This window comes from Sturnus vulgaris, chromosome 11, assembly GCF_052056855.1.
Source record: "Sturnus vulgaris isolate bStuVul1 chromosome 11, bStuVul1.hap1, whole genome shotgun sequence".
Taxonomy (NCBI): domain Eukaryota; kingdom Metazoa; phylum Chordata; class Aves; order Passeriformes; family Sturnidae; genus Sturnus; species Sturnus vulgaris.
In genome coordinates, this window is record NC_142253.1 from 2991994 (window position 1) to 3014172 (window position 22179).

The 22179-nt window shown below is 42.6% G+C and overlaps 1 protein-coding gene across 1 annotated transcript in view; it reads left to right on the forward strand.

The window, feature by feature from the left end:
- LOC106850342 (contactin-3-like) overlaps positions 1-22179 on the forward strand; it is a 97322-nt gene that overhangs the window by 63949 nt on the left and 11194 nt on the right. The window contains exons 7-13 of the mRNA XM_088171248.1: positions 5025-5161; positions 7256-7385; positions 8480-8630; positions 15714-15841; positions 17121-17296; positions 20381-20498; positions 22016-22174. Coding sequence (XP_088027374.1) covers positions 5025-5161; positions 7256-7385; positions 8480-8630; positions 15714-15841; positions 17121-17296; positions 20381-20498; positions 22016-22174 — 999 coding nt within the window. The remainder of the gene's footprint in view (positions 1-5024; positions 5162-7255; positions 7386-8479; positions 8631-15713; positions 15842-17120; positions 17297-20380; positions 20499-22015; positions 22175-22179) is intronic.

Consider the following 22179-nt stretch of genomic DNA (forward strand, 5'->3'; position numbering starts at 1 on the left):
AAAAATAGGACAAGATTATCCAACTTTGATTGAGTGTAGAACCTGAATATATAAATAATTTGCTTTCCCTTTATTAGTGTGTTCGTTTGTCATCGCTTTTAGCTTCCCATAAAGAGATAACAGAAAAAAAAAAAAAAAAGAATCCAGGGAGATGTTTCATGGCAGAGAAAAATGAGAGGAGATGAAACAATTACGTTTTTGTGTTTTAAGATGCAATTAAACATGAAGCACGGTAAAGATATGTAAAGCAATTAATTTAAAGTATAATTGAAGAAAATATATTCTTAATTAGCCCATGCTGATATACCAGGAGTCCTGCTTGGCAGTATCAAGGTAAAATATTTGACAGGGAGAAAAAAAATTCTGCTGCTGTTCTCCTTTTGCTCTGCAGTGCTGAGCTGTGACAACAAAGACAAAATCCCCCAGGAATAGGTAGAATCTACATAACTTTTTTAGTGTAATAAAAAATACACTTTAGCATATCTAGTTAATATTTTTGTGGGTTTTTTTTTTTAATAATCTACCAGCAAAATGAAACTAAAACTGTGTTATTTGTGTATGTGGAAGAATATCTCTGTTTAAAGGTTTTATCTGATAGCTTGACTGCCTTGTGCTTGGAGAAGTCTTCAAAACATCGACAGCAAAGCTACAAATGACTAAATAATATTAATGAGTTGATGAGTTTGATCAACCTAGAGTTTAATTGCTAGTGCTGTGTAATAATATAATTTTCTTGCTGCCCAGACTAGTTTGTCTTGTTTTACCTGCTAAAGCTTTTCCCAGTGATTTGGAATTGCCTGTTGCTTGAGGGCATTCTTATTTTCAAACGGGAGTTTAAAAATGGACATTTTCAGAGATGTGTCAGCTGCTTCTCCAGGCCCCAGCTGTTTTAGCAGAACAAAAGTGGTTCCTGTTGGTCCCTTGGAGTTTTGAGAGGAAATAAAGTGTTCATCCCTGCTGCAGGCATCAGTGTGAGTGTCAGAGCCTGGAAACCTGCAGGTGACCCTTTTGGGTTGGTTTTTCCTCCTCTTTTGCATCCCCTTGTGCTCTGGGGTGTTCTTTCTGCTCTGATTTCTTGCCCGACTGCTGAGCTCCCCAAAGGCATTCCAGAGATTCCCAGCGCAGCTTTCACAGTGGAAATGTCAAAGTGCAAGAGTAAGAACCAAAATCGTGTGTGAATCCCTGTTCTGGGAGAGGCTTTGGCTCCCAGCAGAGCACAGAACTCCCTGAAGTTCTGCCTTCCCTTTGCTCTGTTCCCCTGGCCTGTAGAATTAAAAACAGATTTTTTTTGTTGGATTCTCTCACTCTGAAGGAAATAATACATAAAAAGAGGTGTTTTGATGTACTGTGCGTGGTTAGCTCACAAATAATTTACAAATCCCAGCGCAGCCTCTGGAAAGTGTCACTGCTTCAGCCCCTGCTTCCAGGAGCATCACTGCAGTTGGTCTTCCTTCACACCCAGAACGTCACAAAGGGGTTTGTAAAATCTGGAAAAAAAAATGTTCCTTCCCTTTTGGCCTAGAGAGAAGGCCTGGAGTGTAATGAAGCAACAATTGTTTGCTGCAGGCTTAACTGGCTGGAAGAGAAGGGTCATCATCACCACCAAAAAAAGATGAGAGGCCTCTCGCTGGGATGCTTTTTATGAAGTTACACACTTGTTCTCTCCCTGCCTCTGGGACCATGAGCACTGCAAGGAATATTTTAGGCTAAAATAACTGAAGCAAAATCCAGGCTGGTGCTTTTCCAAGTGACTGGCCATGGAGCTGATGGCTAACCTGCTTCAGAAAATCACTTACCTACAAGCATTTCGTCCTGGGGGAGCTCCAGATGAATGTTTCATGAAGATTGCACAGCAAGTTCTGAAGAATTCTTAATGTCATCCCAAAATACGGAGTCCTGTCACAGTCTCAAACCCTGCACTGTGAACTCCTTCAGAATTGACTTCCAGCCTCCCAGCTTACAGGACAATGTCTGTTTTGTTGGGATTTTTTTTAATCTCAGCAAGGATGTGCTGCCTGCTTTGCCTGTTCCTTGCTCCTTCCTCTCTCCTCGGGAAGATCCAGGTTTCACAATAACTCTGCAGTAGTTCCAGGAGAAAATGAGGCTTTGTTGCCAAGTACAGATGTGTGGCAGTGATGGTGGAATCAGATATTTTGGGCAGTAAAATTTGCCAGGCAGTGACTAAACGTGGAGAGGAATAAAGGTATTTATTCAGTGTCCTCAGGCAGAGCTCAACAGAAAGGAGCAGTGCTGGGCTTGGCAGGTCCTGCTCTGCTGAAATAACAGATAAAGACACTTGTTCTTCATGTAGAATCTTTATTCACATAGCTTATATTGATGTGATAATTAGAAGATTCTGTGTTTAATTGGTCAGCAATTCATTTTAACTCAGTTCATTGGTTGGTAATGGCTGGTGTATATATTCATCAAACTTTTTCTAGGTATGTTTACATTCTTGTCTCTTGGGAAGTGGATATTTCACATATTTCTCTTCACACGTGTAAACTGTTTTTCCACAAGAATAGATCGTTATTAAATAGATTAGAATAGAATAACTGATTCTCACTTCTTTTTTCATGGGAACTTACCAGGCTGCCTGTTAGCTTAGCCAAAGTACCAAGGCCTGATTTTACAAGGCTTGATTTTACAAAACCTTTCTTCTGTGAGGTTTTATCTATATGTAACACTGTTCTGTTTTGAGAGGGTGTCAGAGTATCAGAGCTCCTGATACCTGATTTTTTTTTCTGCACATGAAGCACCTTTGTCCTGGCCAGGAGTTAAGAGTATTCCCAGCTGGAATTGCTCTTGTTGAGCTGCCTTTTCAATTTTGAGCTGGTTGGTCGAATTGTTCTCTTTCAAAGACAGATTGAAAATGGTGCTTTTCTTCCTGCTCAACTCCTCCATCAGTAATTGGAAGAGAAAAAGAGCCTTCCTCCAGGAAATCACTGAAGTCTCCATCAGCACTCTCTTGTGGATGGGCAGGCAGCAGGAATTTCTCACCCTGTGCATTTCTGCTTTATTGTATTGAGTGGGAACTTGGAAAACCCTGCTATGGAGACTGCCTGACACACAGGCCTGGAATTAGATAGACAATGATTTTTTTTATTGGTAGAATTGAACCCAAGATCTTTAGACTTGAAAACAGATTATATTTCACCTACTTTCAAGTGGAGATAGGCAGCAGATGTTAAATATTCCACATGTATGGATCCACCAGTAATTCAGGCACTCTTGAATATTGCATAAATATTTAGATGTGCAAAGTGCTCATTACATGAGCCCTGGGCTTTCATTCCCTGGGCACTTGTGGGGCAAATCCTCTCAGTGACAATGTGAGGTGAATCAATGGCAGTTTTGTAGCATGAAGTTTGAAGATTTAACCCCAGTTAATACCAGTGAAATTGTACATCCATGTGACACAAAGATCTGGTCGTCCTGTCTATTGCAGCTGACCTTGATAAAGAGGGTGCAAAAATTAAATTATCCTCAAATCAGTGAAAGGAGTTAATCCTCATGGGGATATAAGTAATATTCAGAGAGTATCACTGTCAGCAAATATTGGTTGAATTCCAGTATTTATTTGTAGTTAAAACCTCAGTTAATATGTTTTAGGAAGTTCTTCTGTAAGAAGTTAACCCTAAATATGAATACATAAATCATAAATAGATCAATAATCATTATGATAAAAACCTGGTGCTGCACGTGGTCATGTTGAGGTCTTTTCACTGCATTGAGGAACCTGGGATTGAGAGGAAATTTCCATGCTAGGAAAGAAGAAATCTTTAAAAATGGAATTAGTGCCAGCCCTGGCCTGGCTGGTGCTGTGGCAGTGGAAAGGTTCAGCTCTGTCTGTGCTCACGGGCAAATCATTAATTTGCCTGCCCTGAGTTAATTGCTGGTGGAACTCCATTGCAGTGGGAAATTCAATGGGAATTAATCTGACCTCGTGTGCTTCTTACACTCGTGTACTAAATAAACTTTTCCTGCATCACCGGGGACTTGTTTTCTCCTGGTTGTTTTCATAGGAGGGTGTTATGAGATTTTCCTGAATTACTGACTTCAGATAAGCAAATAGACTCTGGAAAATTCTTTGCCCATAGCTGAGAGTTTGCAGCCAAGTTTCATCCTGCTTTTTCATCTGTTTTCTCCATAGGCAACGTCCAGGATTTATCTTTTCTTGGAGAAATACATAGGCTGAGATTATAAACTTTCCAGTAAATTAAATAAATTCAAAGGAAATTCACAAATGACTATAAAACAGTGTTGAACTGATGTGTGAAATAGCACTGAAGGAATAAAAATAAATTGCTGTTGTCTTTCATGCATTGATGTTTATTTTCCAAGTGAGCTTTCTCCTTCCTGTAAAAACTGTAACAGATGTTTTAAATATCTTTACAGTTTTAACTGTATTTTGGGTAATTCTGAAGGATGTATGGTATTATTGCATCAAATTTTGGCTTAAAAATGGTGATTTTTATGGACTTTCTTCTACTGGTTTGCATTACTCAAATTCTGTGCCAAGACTTCTGCTTTCAGAAACAATCTCATATATCCATGTTTTCATCCAGTTAAGTGCTGCCTTGCATTAGAAAACAATTTAAATGGTATTTAGCACTAAGTCTGACATACCATTATTTTTTTTTTTAGGACTTAAAGGATTCTCTTCAGCATTAATTTGATGATTTAGCCACATCACTTATTTAATTTCAGTCTCGCCATTAATGTCTTTCTCTTACATTTGCCTCGATTGCAAAATGATGTTGTTTAATCATTAGTGACTTTAATACTGGTTTCACAATAGTCCAGCTTTAGTGATCTGTACTCTCAATTTTCTTCTGGCTTAGTGCTCATAATAAAAATGTATAAGAGGAATAATAAGTTATTTGTTTCATCAGGGGGCTTGGAGCAGCACCAGTGGGAAGCTCTGTTGGTGCAGATGAGTCTGTGCAGAAAATGGATGAGTTGTGTGCCAGTTAACCCTTTGATGCTGATCTGGAGCAATAACTTGTGTATTTTATCTGCAGCAAAGCCTCACTGGCTGCAGACCATAAAGGATGTGGAAGTTGCTGTGGAGGACACCTTATACTGGGACTGCAGAGCAAGTGGGAAGCCCAAACCATCCTACAGGTGGCTGAAGAATGGAGAGCAGCTGGCAATAGAGGTAACATTCTCTTTGGGAAAAGTGTAAAATGATCAATATCCATGCAAATGGGAGAATCCAAAAATCCCTGGTATTAGTCAAGAGAAACCTTTGATACTGGGTTTGTATTTTTTGAGAGCATCCTGATGAAGCCTCAAAAGCTGCAAAGACAAATTTTGTTCTACAGAAATATTCCAGTTAAAAGCAGATTCAAAAACAATAGAAGCACAGAATGAAACATGTAAGGAATGACTGCAGAAGGAAGTTTAATAATGTTATAAATAAGGGATGGAGAACTTGAATTATTTCACTATATTTGCAGCTGGCATTTCAATAAAGGTAATAAGAAAATATTTTCCAACTTCTTGACAAAACTCCTGAGGATTCATGGGTTTACCACTACTTGTTGCAAAGAATGGAATACAAACAGCAACATGACAGAGATATTTGCTTTAATGCAGTTGTCATAGTAAAATAATTGAAAGTAATGCATCTGGTGTCAGAGAAAAGAGGTTGAACTTAGAAGGTGAAAGGTCAGAAATGCAGAACAGACCTGATGCCCCTTATTTATTGATTTTAAATGTCACTGCTTTGTTGGAAAACAGGAATATGAACTCCAGGCACTTTGGCAGGAAGGCATTTTGCCCTTGGCCAGTGCCTTGTGCTCAGCAGTGGTTTTTGGGGAAGAAAGGAACTGCTCAGGTGAATTCACTGGATGGTTCTGATAATGAGCAGAGCACTGGGAAGCATTTCTTACATTCGTGCTGGCTAAGGGGAATCGTGGTGTTTTGTGGACAGGTTAAATGAGGGAGCACAGAATCTCTGCTGGGTGATTTAAGAGCATTGTTGCTGTGTCATGCAGCCACTGAGGTAATGGCCTTTTTTTACTTCAGGAAGGACAAAAATACCTTGGACTCGTTCAGTCTGCCCATTTCTCCAGTTTGGAGAGTTGCTGTCCAGCCTTTTGGCGAGGTGTCAGGGCAGAAGTGTGAGTTCCTCTGGGAACAGTGAGGGAACTCTTTGAGAGCCAGCCCTGAGCAGACCCCAGAGGAGCTCCCTGTGTGCAGTGATCAGGTGTCTTCTGCTCCCTGACTGCAGCCATCCCTCGTGCTGGGTCTCCTTCACAAACATCTCCTGGGGTTATCCCACTCAGCTCCCTTCTCCATGAACAAATCTTTTCTCAGAGCAGCAGCTTGGCGTGCTGCAGAGGAGATGAAGACGTGGAGATTCAGGGTTTTTTCCTCTTTGGGGTTGTTTTCTGTGTGTCTGGATGAGCCCCCCTGCACTCAGCTGGGACAGGACCTGTCAGGGAAGGAGCTGAGCTGTCCTGGAGTCCCCTGTGCTGGGGCCAGCTCTGAGTGCTGCCCTTGGCAAGAAACAGGGAGGGAGAGATTGCTCTGGGCCTCCTTTTGGGTCCACATCCAAAAAACAGCCCCTAGAAAACCCTTTTGGGCAGGTAGTTTGGGGTTTAGCCTGTTAGTAGCCTGTGTCTCTGATTTTACCCAAAGGTTGTTCCCCAAAGCTCCTTTGGTTTTGTCTTTGTCATGGTTCCTTTTCTCACCAGTTCTGCCACTCAGATTAGTCACTTCCTGCTGTAATTGAGCTTTCCAAGAATAAGCAAGGTGAGAAGACCCAGATCCTTGAGTAGCTGTGCTGGCTCCAAGGCACTTCAGTTTGTGTCTTTGGTTTAATGGCTGGTGGAATTTTTTCTGCAGTGTTACAGAGAGCTCATTAGCAAGTGGCACATGTGAAATCTGTAAACAGTGCAAAATGCCAGTGCCATCTGCACAGTTTGGTTACTCTGGTCTGTCTGAGGGGGCTGGTAGGATTCTGTCCATATTTCTGGAGGAATAAAAGGGCATTTGAGATTGCCAGACCTCAGTGCAGCTGGACAAGTTTGAAGAATTACTTCATGCACTGCATTGATCTCCATATCTGATCACCATTGCTGTACCATGATGCAGTAGTGTCACTCCTTTCAGAACTGTTTTCATGATTATGCTTTTGCATTTGCCCTATTCATTGTGTTTATGCTGTCCTATTTCTATTCCTTACTTACTTTAAATTTTTCACAGGAAATATATCATCAATAAAGATATTTTTCTTAATATTCAGGGAAGGATCCAAATTGAAAATGGTGCACTTACAATATCAAATCTAAATCTGACAGATTCTGGCAGATACCAGTGCATAGCTGAAAATAAACATGGTGTCATCTCTTCGAGTGCAGAGCTCAGGGTTGTAGGTAAGATGTTCCTTTTTTCACTAAAACACAAACCTCATTATCCCTCTCCACACCCCCTCAGATTTAACTCACTCAGCTGCTGTCACTGAAATAAAACACTTTTGTCAACCTGGTGTCTTTATCTGCAGAGCTGAGGAGTTGAGTCATCTGCTGCCAGAGGATTTTCAGGCCAATCATTCATTTAAAAGAGAACAGGATAAATTATTCACGAGGGGAAGAGCAGGGATGGGGGTTTGGGTTTGGGCCAGAGGATTAAAACCTCTGGTGTGGTGTGGAGGTGGTGCTGGCTCCAGCAGCTGCTCTCACCTCTGTGTGGGGCCACCATGGGGTTAAAAACCTCAATGTGCAGCCCTTCTGGGGCAGGGACAGGGAGTGACATCCACCCATCCACCCCACCTGCCTGTGCTGGGGCTGGAATAGGGACAGCTCTTGGTTTTTGGGAGCAGGGCTTGGGACTGACACACTCACACTTGTGCATTTCTCCCTCCAGCACAGGTCAGACTGAGCTACAGCAGTGCTGTGATTTGGGAACACAGGTTATTTATTTCCTTTGTGGTGTTGGTTAGCTCATTCAGCCTTGCTCTCCTCGAACCCTGAATTTCCTCTCAAAGTTCAGTGTTACCATAAGGAGAGGCCACGAGCCTTTTCCCAACTGTTGGCTCATGAAAACTTCACCCAGAATGAGCTGCACTCCTTTCCTGTCATCTGACATTCATTGGCACATGAAACTGGGAACCTGGCAGTTCCCTGGGGTTCAGTGAGGCTCCTGGTGTGATATTGGTGAGATTGATCAGATAAATCTGCTCCCTCCAGCAGAGCATCCACCTGGGCAGGTGCTCAGCACTGCCTGGGTTCACGGAGCTGTGCTTGCCTTGCTGGGTGCTCACCTGCACGGCTGAGACCTTTGGTGGCAGGATGAGGGACAAAAAAAGGAGGAGAAAATGCCAAATTGCCCAACAGAAGATCTGTCTGAACTAATTAATGGTGTTAATTATGTTTGGAATCTGAGAAGTGCCCGTGTAAGTGCTAAATAGCAGAATCATTAATCTCATGTAAAGTGCTTTATTTCACTGCTACTACCCCTTCTGTTTTAGCTTCTGCTCCGGATTTTTCCAAGAGTCCAATGAAGAAACTGATCCAGGTTCAGATAGGCAGCACAGTTGATTTTGAGTGCAAACCCAAAGCTTTCCCTAAGGCCAAATGTTCCTGGAAGAAGGGAGGTGAGCAGCTACACGAAAATGAAAGGTACCACGTTACATTGGTTTATTTGTTTTAATCTTACAAGAAGCTCTTGTGTGTCCTTTTATGCAGTAGTGTCAGCTGTAGATCCAAACACTTGTAAAGTCTCTCTGAAGTCTGCCTGGCCTGGGGTTCTTTGCTTTTTTTTTTTCTTTTTGTTGTGATGGTATGAGAGCACTGAGAATGCAAGTGTGCTGCTTTCTCTAAGGTCAGGGGGCAGATTTTGTTTTCAGTTTAATGTAGAGTTGGGCCTGATTTAGAGAGAACCAGGTAGAAAACTCGGAATGCAAAGCCTGTCAAAAGTACTAAAAGGCTTCCACAAAATGCTCTGAAAATGTTGGCAAAGGGGCAATTGAAGTTTGTTACAGGCATGGGGATGATATAGCTGAGAAGAGAAAAGGAAAGTTAATTGGGAGGTCAAGAATAGCAGATGAAAATAGGAAAAGAAAAGGAAAATGCACTTCCAGGTTCTTTTCAAGCAGCCATGATCCGACCAGGGATAACAGAAGTCATCATTGTTTGTTTATTTGTTAGGGTTAGAGTGCTAGTGGATGTGTTTTGGGATTGTAATTCTCAGGGGAGGCTTTGTGATTCACCCATACCCCAGCTGTTGATTTCCAACAATGTGTAAATGGTTTTTTTCCAGCAATACCCATTAAAGCATTATTGAATTAGTCATAAACTGCCACTGCACAAGTGTGCTGGTTAAATTGTATGAGGAGACAATGCAGGGCTGTACCTCTCTGCTCTGGAGCTGCCTTTGGGTTTGCATCTCTCCCACACTGGGCATTGCTGATTTTCCAGCCTTTCTGTTCTACATTTGAGTATTTGCACAGGCTGGGAGTTACAGAGAGTGATCTGGGGCAGCAGAGAAGTTCCTTGGGGGAAAGGTGTGATTAAGATAATTACAGGTGTGCTTTAGCATGGATATGGTCAGTGTGGCACTCTGGACATTCCAGCTGCAGCACTTCAGTGCTCAGGACAGGCTGTGCACTCTCAGAGGAGCCAGAATTGGGTTTTGGGAGTTCACTCTGGCCCCAGGTCAGCCTTTCTGCCTGAGCCAGACACAGGCTGCAGTTCCAGCACCAGCCCTGGAAGGTGACAAAAGAGTCCAAAAGGCCAGAAGTGAGACTGAACAAACCAAACATGAGGGGTTTGAAGGAGGATTGCCATGGCAGTGTGGTGTCATTTGAGGAACGTGTCCCTGCTCCTCTAGGACTGGTGTTGATTTGGACAGAGCTTAGCCTGGCATCAGGAACCTGCTTCCAAATTAGACAAAATTCTTCTGGTCCTATTCCTGTAAAACACCACGTTGTGCTTTTCCTTTGCAATTTCTAAGCACAGAAGTTGCTCCCAGAGAGACAAAACCTGCAGGGACTGCAGTGGGACATTTATTTGTTCCCCCACGAGGCTGGAGCTGTCTCCTTGTACCCAGAAGCTTTGGGCACTGTCATCTTTGCCCTGGCTCTTGGTTCACAGGGGCCACAAGAGTTTTCCTGTGTTCTGGTGTTAAGTGTTGTCAAATGTGACAATTTGGCAGAAGTTGGGGCATCTGTTGTTGCAGAGCTGGACGTGGTGGCACAGCCTCACTGGCTGCCTGCCTGCAAGCAGCCGAGCAAAATCCCTTCCAAAACAGCACTGCTTGGTTATTGAATGCTTCCAGCCTTTCATTAAACAATATTAATGTATTAAATTAAACGATGACCTCTAAAATTTATGTGAAACTTGCTGCCTTTTGATGGATCTCAATCGGTTTTATTTTTATGATTGCTTTTGTAAAGTGTGTGTGTGCAAAAAAATTCACGGCAGCCGATTTTGTCCATTGAGGAAAATTTTGTCCCAGTTCCATTTCCATAAAAAAATAGAATGGTATCAGTTTCATCTGGGGTGATAGTACCAGGCTGAAGGAATCCACACTCAGGTTCCAAAAATGAATGGAATATGATGCTGCCTGCTTAGGTTTATGAACATAAATTACAGCTGTTACTTCTGCCAAGTGCAGGTAATTCCGAAATATGACCCAGAGCGTGTATTTTTGACAACATACTGTAAATGGCTTCCAGAGGAAGCACAATAACAAGGCAGTAATCCTGAATTAATCTAAATGAAATAAACTGGCCTTTGGAGAAGAGCAGAGCGTGGTTCTTCACAGAAAACCCTGGAGTTCATTACTGTCTGCTGTGAATAATTGCAATTCATGAATTTCATGCAGTTCCACAAATTCCTGCAATTCGGGAAAGAGTTTCAAATTAGCAGTCCATTTTTCAGCCATTAACTCCCATTTCCAGTGGAGAAGTCTGGTGGGGAGGGTTTGCTCTTTTTTTAATTGCAGCAAACAGGAGGAATGAGTTCCTCCCACTAGGGAGGTCCAGCATGGACAACACCTGGGAGAGGTGGGGAGGCAGAAGGAGCTGAATTTTAATTACATTTGCAGCAGCATGGGTAGAATTGATCCATCTTGAGGAAACTCCTATTTGAATAATAAGGATAAAGCACAAATACTTGAATTTCTTGTCATCAAAGAACTTGGGTTTCACTGAGGTACTGACCACAATGCTTTAGTAAAGCCTGAGAGAGTTCCATTTTGTTGCTCGTATTCTTAATTTATTTTTAAATGGTGCTGCTTTTTCCGTATGTAGAAGATTTGGATAATGACTCAGTAAATTTTAATTAAATGAGCTGAATATAGTGTGTCTTGTGGAGGGGAGAAAATATAATTCAAAATGGATTCATGAGCTCTGGGCTGAGAAATCGCTCAGCATTGAAGAAAGCAATCTTATTTCTTGTTAATTTTGCGAAGTATGTGATTTTTTTTTTTTTCCTAGAATATCTTTAATAAAGAGAGCTAAACATTAAAGAGCAGTGGAGTGCAGAGAGAAGTGAAAGCATAGGATAACATGCAGAAGGAAAGACAGAAAATGGGAATTAAATGTATGGGTGCCTGAGACACCTCCACCTCCAGATGGATGAATTTTTGTTGTCTTTTTATCCTCCAGAAAAGGAGGATTAGATGTTTAACCAAGGTTAAATGCTCCTGATGCTGGTTTAACTCACCAAAACCAGAATAAATACTAAAATAACTGCAACCCAGACATAACCCCTTCCAAGATTTCCTTAATGTTTTATGTATGTACATGACTTTTAATTTTCAGCGTGTACTTGACAGTCACTGCCTGTGGGCTGCAGTGGATCCTGAACTCCTGGCTCAAAAACATGACTGGAAGAGGGTTAAAAACCAGGATTTTATGAAAATGCAGAGCAGCATTTCACCTTTAAACAAACTCACCTTTATTCCTAGATGTTTCTAAATTTATCAAGACTAGAAAAAGATGAGGAGATGCTGCAAAAACTTCACTGAAAGACTTCCCAGTGCAATTCTCTTAGGAAAACTCCAGTTTTAGCAGCTTTCATTGTGGCTGAGTGATGGAAAATTAAGGGAGGAAAGAAGTGATTCCTGATAAAAAATTGCACAATACTTAGAAGTGTTAGTTAATGGTTTTAGCTTTGCTGCAATTGGAATTAAATATTTTTATTCATTTTGTATTACAGTTTGAAATGCTGTGATGTGAAAAGTAATGCATTTACTTAGCAGTACTTGCATAGGATTTTATTTTTGCTGACTTGCCTGTTAATTAATCTGCTTTAATTTAGTTGGAATTTGATTGATACATGAAAAGACAGTTGTGACCCACTTTTCCACTGCTCCTTTGCACTGAAGTGTTACAAGCTGGAAAGGAATGTGTTTGTGTTTATTACCATATCAATAAGGATCTAAAATAGTTGTGCTTTTGTGATTCCTGAGTTTGATGATGTCTGATAGCTCAGTGATAAAGCATTGCCTTGGGAAGGTGAACAGGTTTGCATTAATGACAACAAGTTTCACTGGGTCCTGGGGCACTGCTCTCTCTAAATATCAATATATAAAGAGGTGTCACTTTAAAATCAGTAGATAAAGAGGCATAATTTCTCTCCAATTGGGAACCCCAAAGTCTTGAAGTTCTTTAATCCTCCTCCCCATCCTGTTGACCTCAGTGTCAGGGTGTGGGTGTGAGTTTAAGGGAATTTTATTTGGCTGTAGAGAAAAAGAATCTCCCCAAACATCAATTTCCCCCAAAATTCGCTCAGGAATTAGTGAGAGATGATGAGTTTGTCAATGATGCTTTAATCTGATGCCCAAACAGGTCCCAAATCCATCTCCAGCTGGAATTGAGGTGGATTTAGGACCATCACTCCTTTTTGAAGGGCTAAAGCTTTTGTGCCATTTGCCAGGGAATCAGAAAGGGTGCAGGTTATGGAAAATGGAATTTCCAGGGAAAATTGTTGGCCTTGAGTAAAATGTTTTGGAAAAACACCTGCAGGTGCAGGGAATGCCAAAGGCTGGGTTGTTATTTTTGTGTGTCACAGGTCTGGGTCTCTCCCTGGCAGTGTTCCAGCGCCCTGTGTGAATATTGAGTAATTTAAGTAAACTACAAGCTGTGGTTTGTCTCGTGTTTCAGCAGGAGGGGCAGAGCTATTCTTGGGTTTAGGGTTTCCATAGGCTCTGAGCTGTGTTTACTGTTTTGTAGTTGGAAAAAGTGGAGCATTGCACTTTTTCGAATTTACCGGTTAAGATTTTATTTCGATTGTAATATTTTTGTCGAATTGATTTTTTTGGTATATTTTTTGGTTTTAATTCTAGAAAAAAAAATTATTCTTAATTATATCTGGGTTTTAATAAGCTTTCTGTTTAATTATTTTAAGCAAGCTAGGCTTGCAGGTAGCTCTAAAAGTGATTCATTTTAATTAAACAATAGACATTTCCAGGTTTATTCCCTGATCCTGCTTTTTCCCTTGTTTGATCTTAGGCTTTTTCAGCACTTGGGGTTTCTTTAGTTTTGTATTTTTTCTGTTGAAAATTGCATCAAAGTAGATGAAGCCTCAGCTATAAAGTGCAACAGCACTTGCTTGTAACCATAATTGATATATTTTAACACCTTTTTTTGATGTCATTCTAATTACCTATAAAATGTATCACTCATGTCTTTAACGCATTTAAAATACCTATAAACCATATGGCACGGTTTAATTAATTTTAAATGTTCCATCTAACATGAAGTGCAGCCAAATATGACTTAGGAATTTTCCCAAACAAGTTAATGAACCTCAGGGAAGTCACTGGTGAGGCACATCCTGCCTTGAAAAAAAACACCTCAAATGCCACTTCTTCAGCTGAGCTACCTCAGGATGCTTTGTGGTTATAAATGGATTAAAGTGCCTGTTTACAGCTCTCTTTCTAACCCCAATAAGATGCTTTTGTCTGTTGTTCTAACAGGGTGACTTGTTATCTCTTGTAATTTGCATCTGCTAATTTCATTATTGCGCTGCCTTTGCCCAGAGGAAGAGTAGCTCAGCTACAGCACTGAGAGCTGAAACACCTTTTTTAAGGAAATACAAAATGCAATTTGAACTAATTAGGAAAAAAGCGTTTTAACAGTTGTGCATATTTCTCTATTGTAATTCCAGAAATCCTGTTTCGTTGTACAGAGCAGTGCAGCTGTGGCAGGAGCCCAGGTTCCTGCTTTCAGGGGTGTGAAACAGCCCCCACCAGGCTTTGAGGATGAATTTGCTGCTGGGGGAGTGGGGCATTAAAATTCCAGAGCCCTGCTGGACTCCCCCTGCTGTGGGTTGCATTTAGGGAATGGGGTTTTGGGTCTGGGTAAGATCACTGAACCCCTGATGACCCTTCCATGGAGAAATTTTCCCAAAAATCCAATCTAAGCCTCCCTGGCCATTCCTGTGGTCATTGTCACTTGCCACTGGGAGAAGAGACCGAGCCACCCCTCACTACAGCCTTGGGGAAGTTCATCCCATACTGATCCCAACACAGCAGGATTTAACCCCAGAGCTCAGCTAGGAGTGACAGGGATCTACTGACATCATTTCACCTCGAGAGCCTTGAAAATAAAAAAGAGCAGCAGAGGTGTGTAATTAATTAATTAATTCCTTTTGTACTGAAGAAAGCAGCAGGTTAATAACAGATGGAAGTGAGCAGGGAGGGCAGGAAGGTGGCACTGCTAAGTTTGGTGACATTTGCTGCCTTTTCAGCTGGCACTTGCCCTGAAAGCCAAACAAGACTCCAGCTGATGCAGGCAGAGCTTTGCCTGGAGAGGTTTTGTTTGCTGCTCTCTTCATTCTGCAGCTCAGCTCAGGGCATTTCCAAATCACCATCCAGCCAAGGTGCTGGGCTCCACTTTGGTGCCTCTCACATGGGATGAGAGAGAAAAGCTCTGGAGCTCTTTTGACTTGGGCATATCAGGAAAATGGGAACCTTTTGTAAATTACTGTGGACGTTTTTCTATATCTGCAGTTTTTTAGCTACTGCAGGTTGTCTTAGAAGTCCCTGCAGCTGTGGATAGAACAGATGGGAGGACAAGAAATAGGGAGAGAGAGATTCAAATCAGCCTTCCCTGTGCATGCCTCCAGTGCTGCTGTCTGGGATGTCACCTCTGCTGTGGGGACACTGCTGCTCCTCTGTCCCTCTCAGTGCTGTGGGTTTTCTTCTGTCCACATCTTTTATAAGCACCCTCCTGCTTTTCCATGCTCTCACTGTGGGAGGTTGTGTGGGGTAAAAGGAATTTTCTGTCCTGCAAGTCCTTCCACAAAAGAGGTTCATGAACAATCCCATGGAGTTGTCATGGTAATCACAGTTATTTCAAAGTTGCTGTGCAAGATTGCATGAGGTAAACAACAAAAGAGCTGAAAATTATTCCAGTTTCAATTGGTGCAGCAAAAAAAGGTGGAGCTGATGTTGGATTTCTCTCTTTCACACACATACGTGTGCCCATATCTCCTAAAAGATTGGTTCTACTGGTGTCCAAAGTGATATGTCCAAGGTGATATGTGGTTGTGTTCAGATTTGTTGTGTATTGTCAGTGGATGGTCACAACATTTTCAAAGCCCAGGCTGGTAATGTTCCTGGTTCCAGCTGACACAGAGCTCATTTTCTTCATAATTGTTGATACAGTTTAACGTGTCAGAGATAACAGTCGAGCATGAAAGCATTTTGTCTACAAACGCTGCGACTTTTAAAATCTCGTGGTGGTTTTGTAGGATCACACTGTTAAAGGATGGAGGACTGAGGGTAGCCAACGTGACCAAGGGGGATGCTGGCAGCTACACGTGCCTGGCCACAAACCAGTTTGGAGCAGCCAGGGGCTCCACCAGCCTGGTGGTTACAGGTGGGTGAGCTGGGACACAGGGGCTGCAACAGGAGCCTGGCAGAATGTAAAGAGTGTGAGAAGTTATTTATTTAATGTATAAAGATAAAAAGGGTAGCTGTTACAGCTCTTTCATTAGTTGAAAAGGCACTGAGGGATTTTTCTGTCTTTGACAGAGATATTTCTCAGATGTGAGGGAGTTCTGAACACTTCCCTCCCTCCTCTCACTTCTCTAAACACTAAATAGTGCAATTATGCTTTTAAGTTCGTGGGGGTTTTTAATTTGTTATGAAAAAAACATGTCAATCAAAAAAAAAAAAAAAAAATCTTGGAGGTAATTTTATATTCCAGTCGAAAATCTGTTTTGCCCAAACGAGGTTTAAATGCTGTTTGCTTATGGAAAAAGATACAGTGGAAACTCCAGCTGCAGGGGAGCGTTCAGAGACTCCACGGGCAGGAGAACACTGTCTTTCAAAAGCAAATTTCATACAGAATTGTTATTCAGAGGGATCCTTCCTCCAAGTCATCCATTCCTGGCTGCTGGTTGAGATACTGGATGAAAAGAGCCATGAGTTTGTGAAGTTTATCTGAAAAATGTCTTCTCTCATAATGTTCTTTTTCAAAGATGTTAATACCTGAAAGATTTCCCAAACTCAGAATGATCTACTATCCCACTGCATTACACAATCTCTATATCTCATAGGTCCAAACAGAATTATTTTGTTCAGTGAATTAACAGCTTAATGTTTTCAGCCTGTGCTCCTAAATGATTCATGTCCCTTTATATACAAATAATAGAATTATATGCAGAGAATTCCTAGAATTAAATTTTATTTTTACAGTATTTACAATACCTGAAATTTTTCTCCGTTAATGTGATTCTAGAATAACAAACAGCTGTTCTTAATGACACTGTTTATGTTCTGTGTGATGTATGGACCCAAATATCCACTGTGTTCTTCCCTAAGTGGATTTCCTCCAGTTTCTGGGGTTTATTAGGTTCTTCCCTTACTCCCAGCTCTCCATCTGCCCAGGGGCTGCTGCTGCTCCAGAGCACAGTGGGCTTGCTGAGAGCCAGAGCTGTGGAATGGCAATTCCTGCCTCAGCTTGGTGGAGCAGACTGGCTGCACCCAGCAGGCTCCAGTTCACCTTTCCAGGGAAATGCAAGGACACAGAGCTGCAGGCAGCATCCCCAGCCCAGCTGCATCTTTGGAATTGGCTGCCACTGATCCCATCCGAGGAACGTGGTGGGGAGAGCAGTGCAGGAAAACCCAATAACCACTGTGTGTGCTCCCTGCAGAGCCAACCAGGATCACCCTGGCACCTTCCAACATGGATGTCACCGTGGGGGAGAGCGTGGTGCTGCCCTGCCAGGTGCAGCACGATCCCCTGCTGGACATCAGCTTCACCTGGTACTTCAATGGCACCCTCACAGACTTCCAGAGGGATGCCTCTCACTTCGAGAAGGTTGGAGGGGTGAGCTGCAAACTCTTCTCTTCTCTTCTCTTCTCTTCTCTTCTCTTCTCTTCTCTTCTCTTCTCTTCTCTTCTCTTCTCTTCTCTTCTCTTCTCTTCTCTTCTCTTCTCTTCTCTTCTCTTCTCTTCTCTTCTCTTCTCTTCTCTTCTCTTCTCTTCTCTTCTCTTCTCTTCTCTTCTCTTCTCTTCTCTTCTCTCCTCTCCTCTCCTCTCCTCTCCTCTCCTCTCCTCTCCTCTCCTCTCCTCTTCTTTCTCTCCTCTCCTCTCCTCTCCTCTCCTCTCCTCTCCTCTCCTCTCCTCTCCTCTCCTCTCCTCTCCTCTTCTTTCTCTCCTCTCCTCTCCTCTCCTCTCCTCTCCTCTCCTCTCCTCTCCTCTCCTCTCCTCTCCTCTCCTCTCCTCTCCTCTCCTCTCCTCTCCTCTCCTCTCCTCTCCTCTCCTCTCCTCTCCTCTCCTCTCCTCTTCTTTCTCTCCTCTCCTCTCCTCTCCTCTCCTCTCCTCTCCTCTCCTCTCCTCTCCTCTCCTCTCCTCTCCTCTCCTCTCCTCTCCTCTCCTCTCCTCTCCTCTCCTCTCCTCTCCTCTCCTCTCCTCTCCTCTCCTCTCCTCTCCTCTCCTCTCCTCTCCTCTCCTCTTCCCTTTCCTTTCCTCTCCTTCTCTTCCCTTTCCTCCCTTTCCCTTCCTCTTTATCCAGCACCATCTCCTTTTCCTCATGCCAAAAATTAAGATGTTTGTCTTTTGAGAATCCTCTTCTGTGTTGAAAGGAAATGGTCTCTTGGCCCAGCTTGCTGCCCATTGTTCATATACCCTGTGTTTTAGAACTGAAGTTTTTAAATTCTTACCTCCATTTCTACCTGATTTTCCTCAGGATCACATGAAACACAGCAGTGACAAAGGAACTTGACACAAAGAAATTCATCATCAGGGATTTTATAGACTATAGACATTCAGAGGTTTTGGGCTTTTATGCTGTTGTTTGTGTAAAGAGGAATTTGAGCTCGTTTGTAGAAAACTTCACCTGTTACCAAGAGATCCTTGGAAATATTTTATGGGCTTTGTATCACATTAAGATCTGTGGAATAATTCAGTCTTGAGTTACATGCAGGTCGTGATGAGTAAATAATCCTAAATATGTTCTAAGCCTTCCAGTAGGTACAGTGTGTATTTATTAAATGAAAATATCATTGCAAAAATAACTTCAGCTTTCTTGGTTGGAAAATATTTATATTTTTGATGGATAGATTTCCATGTACTCAGGTCTGGGAGGCCTGAGGTCTTTGACATCCTGTAGTTATTGGGATGTTCTGGTAGCACCTCCTGATTTTCCACATGGTTGGAAAACTATGGGATGTGAGGCTGTCTTGCTGCTTTTTGGGGTTTTTTTTGTCAGCCAGGTGATTCATTAAAGAGCATGGCAGACCAAGCAGATGCCCAAATTCTGAGCAGACTTTACCCAAAACTGGGCACCACCAGCCATGCCTGGGGTTGTTCTGCAGCCAGGGCTGGCCTGAGGAATTCCAGCAGCTGCTCCTGCTGCATGGGACACTCTGGAGATTTCACTGTCACCCAAAGGCTGCAGTGACCAGGCAGGAATGGGATACCCCATGGAAAGGGGTCCCTGCTGCAGGGCAGCTCCTGCTGCTTCCCCAGCCTTGAGCCTTCCCAAAGCCCACAGATAACTGGAATGCAGTGTTAACATTCTGCTGGGGGTTATTTCAAGTAAAGCTGTTGTGTTTGAAGCCCCCCTCCCCTTTGTTGAGGTGTCTCAAATTGAGTTTGCAGAGCTCAGTGTGTGCAGGACGTGATTTGCTTGCATTCACTGCTGGTGTTGGGCATTCCCTGAATATCCACTTCCAATCAAGGAGATGGATTTTAGATTGCTTTTGACTCAACTTCTAATTTATTGTAAGCAATCAGCACTGAATTGTCCTGCAAACAACTTCCATCTGTGCTTTCACAGAAGACCAGGCACACACATGGAAGGGAATCAGGCAGAATTGGCTTCAGCTTGTGTTGAATAAAGAATTGAGACATTGTAATGCTGAAACAAAGAAAAATAACCAAATGTTTTGAAAGGTTCATGTTTTTTCCCCAGAGTAAAATAAGCTTCAAAGTCATGCCTTTGCCTTTCTCCCAAGCTACTATTTGCCCATGAATCAGTTGCCAAAGTAGCTGAAAATACCCACAAATTTGGGTTCTGTCCTTGAAGAAAATGCTGCTTCTCCACAAGATTAAAATTTAAAAATTAAAATCCGACTGAGGCATTTTTCACCTGGAAAATTCAACTGGAACTGAGTTAAGGCAGTAATTCAGCTGACACAAAGAGGAGATTTTTTTTTTTAAGGGACGTTGTCTAGCAGAGGTTTAATATCAAGTTCTCTGTTCAGTGGTGTGGAAAACAAACAGTGCACAAAGAGCCCTAACGTGATGGGAAGTTACAGTTTCATTCAAGTTTTATTTCTGTTTCCCATGATCCAGGAAAAAACAACACATGCTGTAGACTGAGAGAGAACTGTGGGGAAAAAAAGACTAAAATATTCAGTGAATAGCAAAGAGTAGAACTTGGGCTTGTAAAATGGGAAATTTAGCCTAGAATGTGCAACCTTTAAATGAAATTGCACACAATAACCTGGAGAATGGACTGAATTCAACTTTGTCTTTTACTCTTTTGAACTCCTTAAAAATCTGTCGTGACTTGACTTCCAAGTCCTAGATCAAAACTCCATGAATTCTCTCTAGAAATCAAATAGGGGATGGCCACAGAAAACACATTTCTCTCTTTTTAGGGCTTTGAGACAAATGGTCACAGGGCACTGAGGTTACTGGGGGTTCCAGGCAGGAGATGCCTTCCCAGTATGAGCTCCCCATGTTGGAGCTCATTTCTCCCAAAAAAGTGACATTACCTCATGTTTTTTTGGGAAAATGCTTCCAGACAACAAGCATGGAGCCCTGATGGGCAATAATTTACTGTCCTACGATGCAACTTTTGAACAAATTCGCATTTTTGGTGGATTTCTTTTCCTTTGGCAAAGAAACCGCTGGACAGCAGGGGAGATGTGTTTGCATTCCTGAATGTTCTGTGTTCCCCCAGAGTGCCTCGGGTGATTTGATGATCAGGAACATCCAGCTGAAGCACAGTGGGAAGTATGTGTGCATGGTGAAGACAGAGGTGGACAGCGTGGCCTCTGCTGCAGACCTCATTGTGCGAGGTGAGGTGACATCCCAGCCCAGCCACAATCACCTTTTCCACCTCATTTTATATTGCAGAAATGGGATTTAACCCTGTAAGTGAGGCAGAAATAAGATGCACAGCTACATGGTGGTCTTTCATGACAAGAAGAAAGAGCCAAGTTTATTCAGGAACACACTTGGTTTTATAGCAGGACTGCAACTCCCAGAGCAGAGAAAAGGAGATTGGTTCAGAGAGAAGACACCCCATTGCCAGGGCCTGGGCACACACCACAACAGGGCTTCTATCTTGTTATTAATTCCTTTTTATTGTGACCAAATTATCACCCTGGGAGAAATTCTCCCTAGCCTTGAGCTGGAGCAGCTCATCAGGCTGGGAACAGAGCTGAGAAGCTCCAGCCTGGAATATTTCTCAGGCTGTAATTTTCTTACTTTCTCAATATGTGTCCCACATACAGACTATAGAAACAACTGATCTTGGAGGCTGCAGAACCAATCCATGGCTTGAATGGGGTGATGAATGGCTGTGAGTTGGATTATGTCATAGTGACTTGCAGCTTGGGAGAAATACAGCCCAGGTTTTGGGTGAAGATTTTTCCCAGTGAAATGAGGAGCTGGAGGTTGTAATAGTGACTTCACATCTCTTTTCACTGCCAGTCCTTCAGGTCACTGCCAAGAGGAGCTCGCTGGCAGCTCTGAGGTGGTTGGAGTTGCTGCCTCTGCAGACTGAAGTGCTGAGGACTCCAGAATCCTTCCTGTGAAATGGGCAATTCTGCCAGAGCCCAGGAGAGGCTTCATCTTAGGGTTTAAAGCTTAAAATGCAGGATTATTCCTTTTCATTCTGAGCTGGAATGCTCACAGTTGAACCAGAATTCTGGCTTTCTTTGCTGATGTTACAGCTACATTTATTGCAAGGTAAAAGCTTTGATCTAGAAAAGCACATTACATAATCAGCACTTACTCAATATATTTTAAAATATTTCAGATATTTTCTCATTATTAATGCACAGTGTCATTTCAACTCCATTTGCTGGTGCAGGTGAGACAAAAACCCAGCATTTTGGCCAGGAAATTCCCAGAATGAGTATTTTCCAGAAGGCAGCAGGAAGTTTGTCTGACTGAATTGCTGCTTGGGGTGCTCGTCAGATGTGCTGAAAATTTGTTCAGTGCCTTGTAAAGTAAAGAAGTTGTAGGTGAAAAATTTCCAGACTGCAGAGGTGTATCTGTAGGTTAAAGAGGACATTTGGGACTAAAGGAAAAGATATTGGAAAGACAGAGGGATGTGCTGAACAAAGGTTCTTGGTAAAAAAACCAAAACCCAGTCATCTGTTCTGCCCTTGAGAGTATTTCAGATAGAAATGATCAGAGTTAAGTTTAGTGAATGTCAAACCTTCATTACAAGTGTTCTTCCTTCAGTCTGAGTTGTTTTCCTCCTCCCTGAGGAATTTAAAGACGGGAACCCATCCTGCTGGAAGTGATTCCCGGGCTGCTTCGGGGCTTCTCCAAACACTCTGCCTGCTTTCCCGTGCCTTTGCAGGCTCTCCTGGGCCCCCTGAGCACGTGAAGGTGGACGAGATCACGGACACCACTGCCCAGATCTCCTGGCAGGAGGGCACAGACAACCACAGCCCCGTGACCACCTACACCATCCAGGCCAGGACTCCCTTCTCCGTGGGCTGGCAGCGAGCCACCACAGGTGAG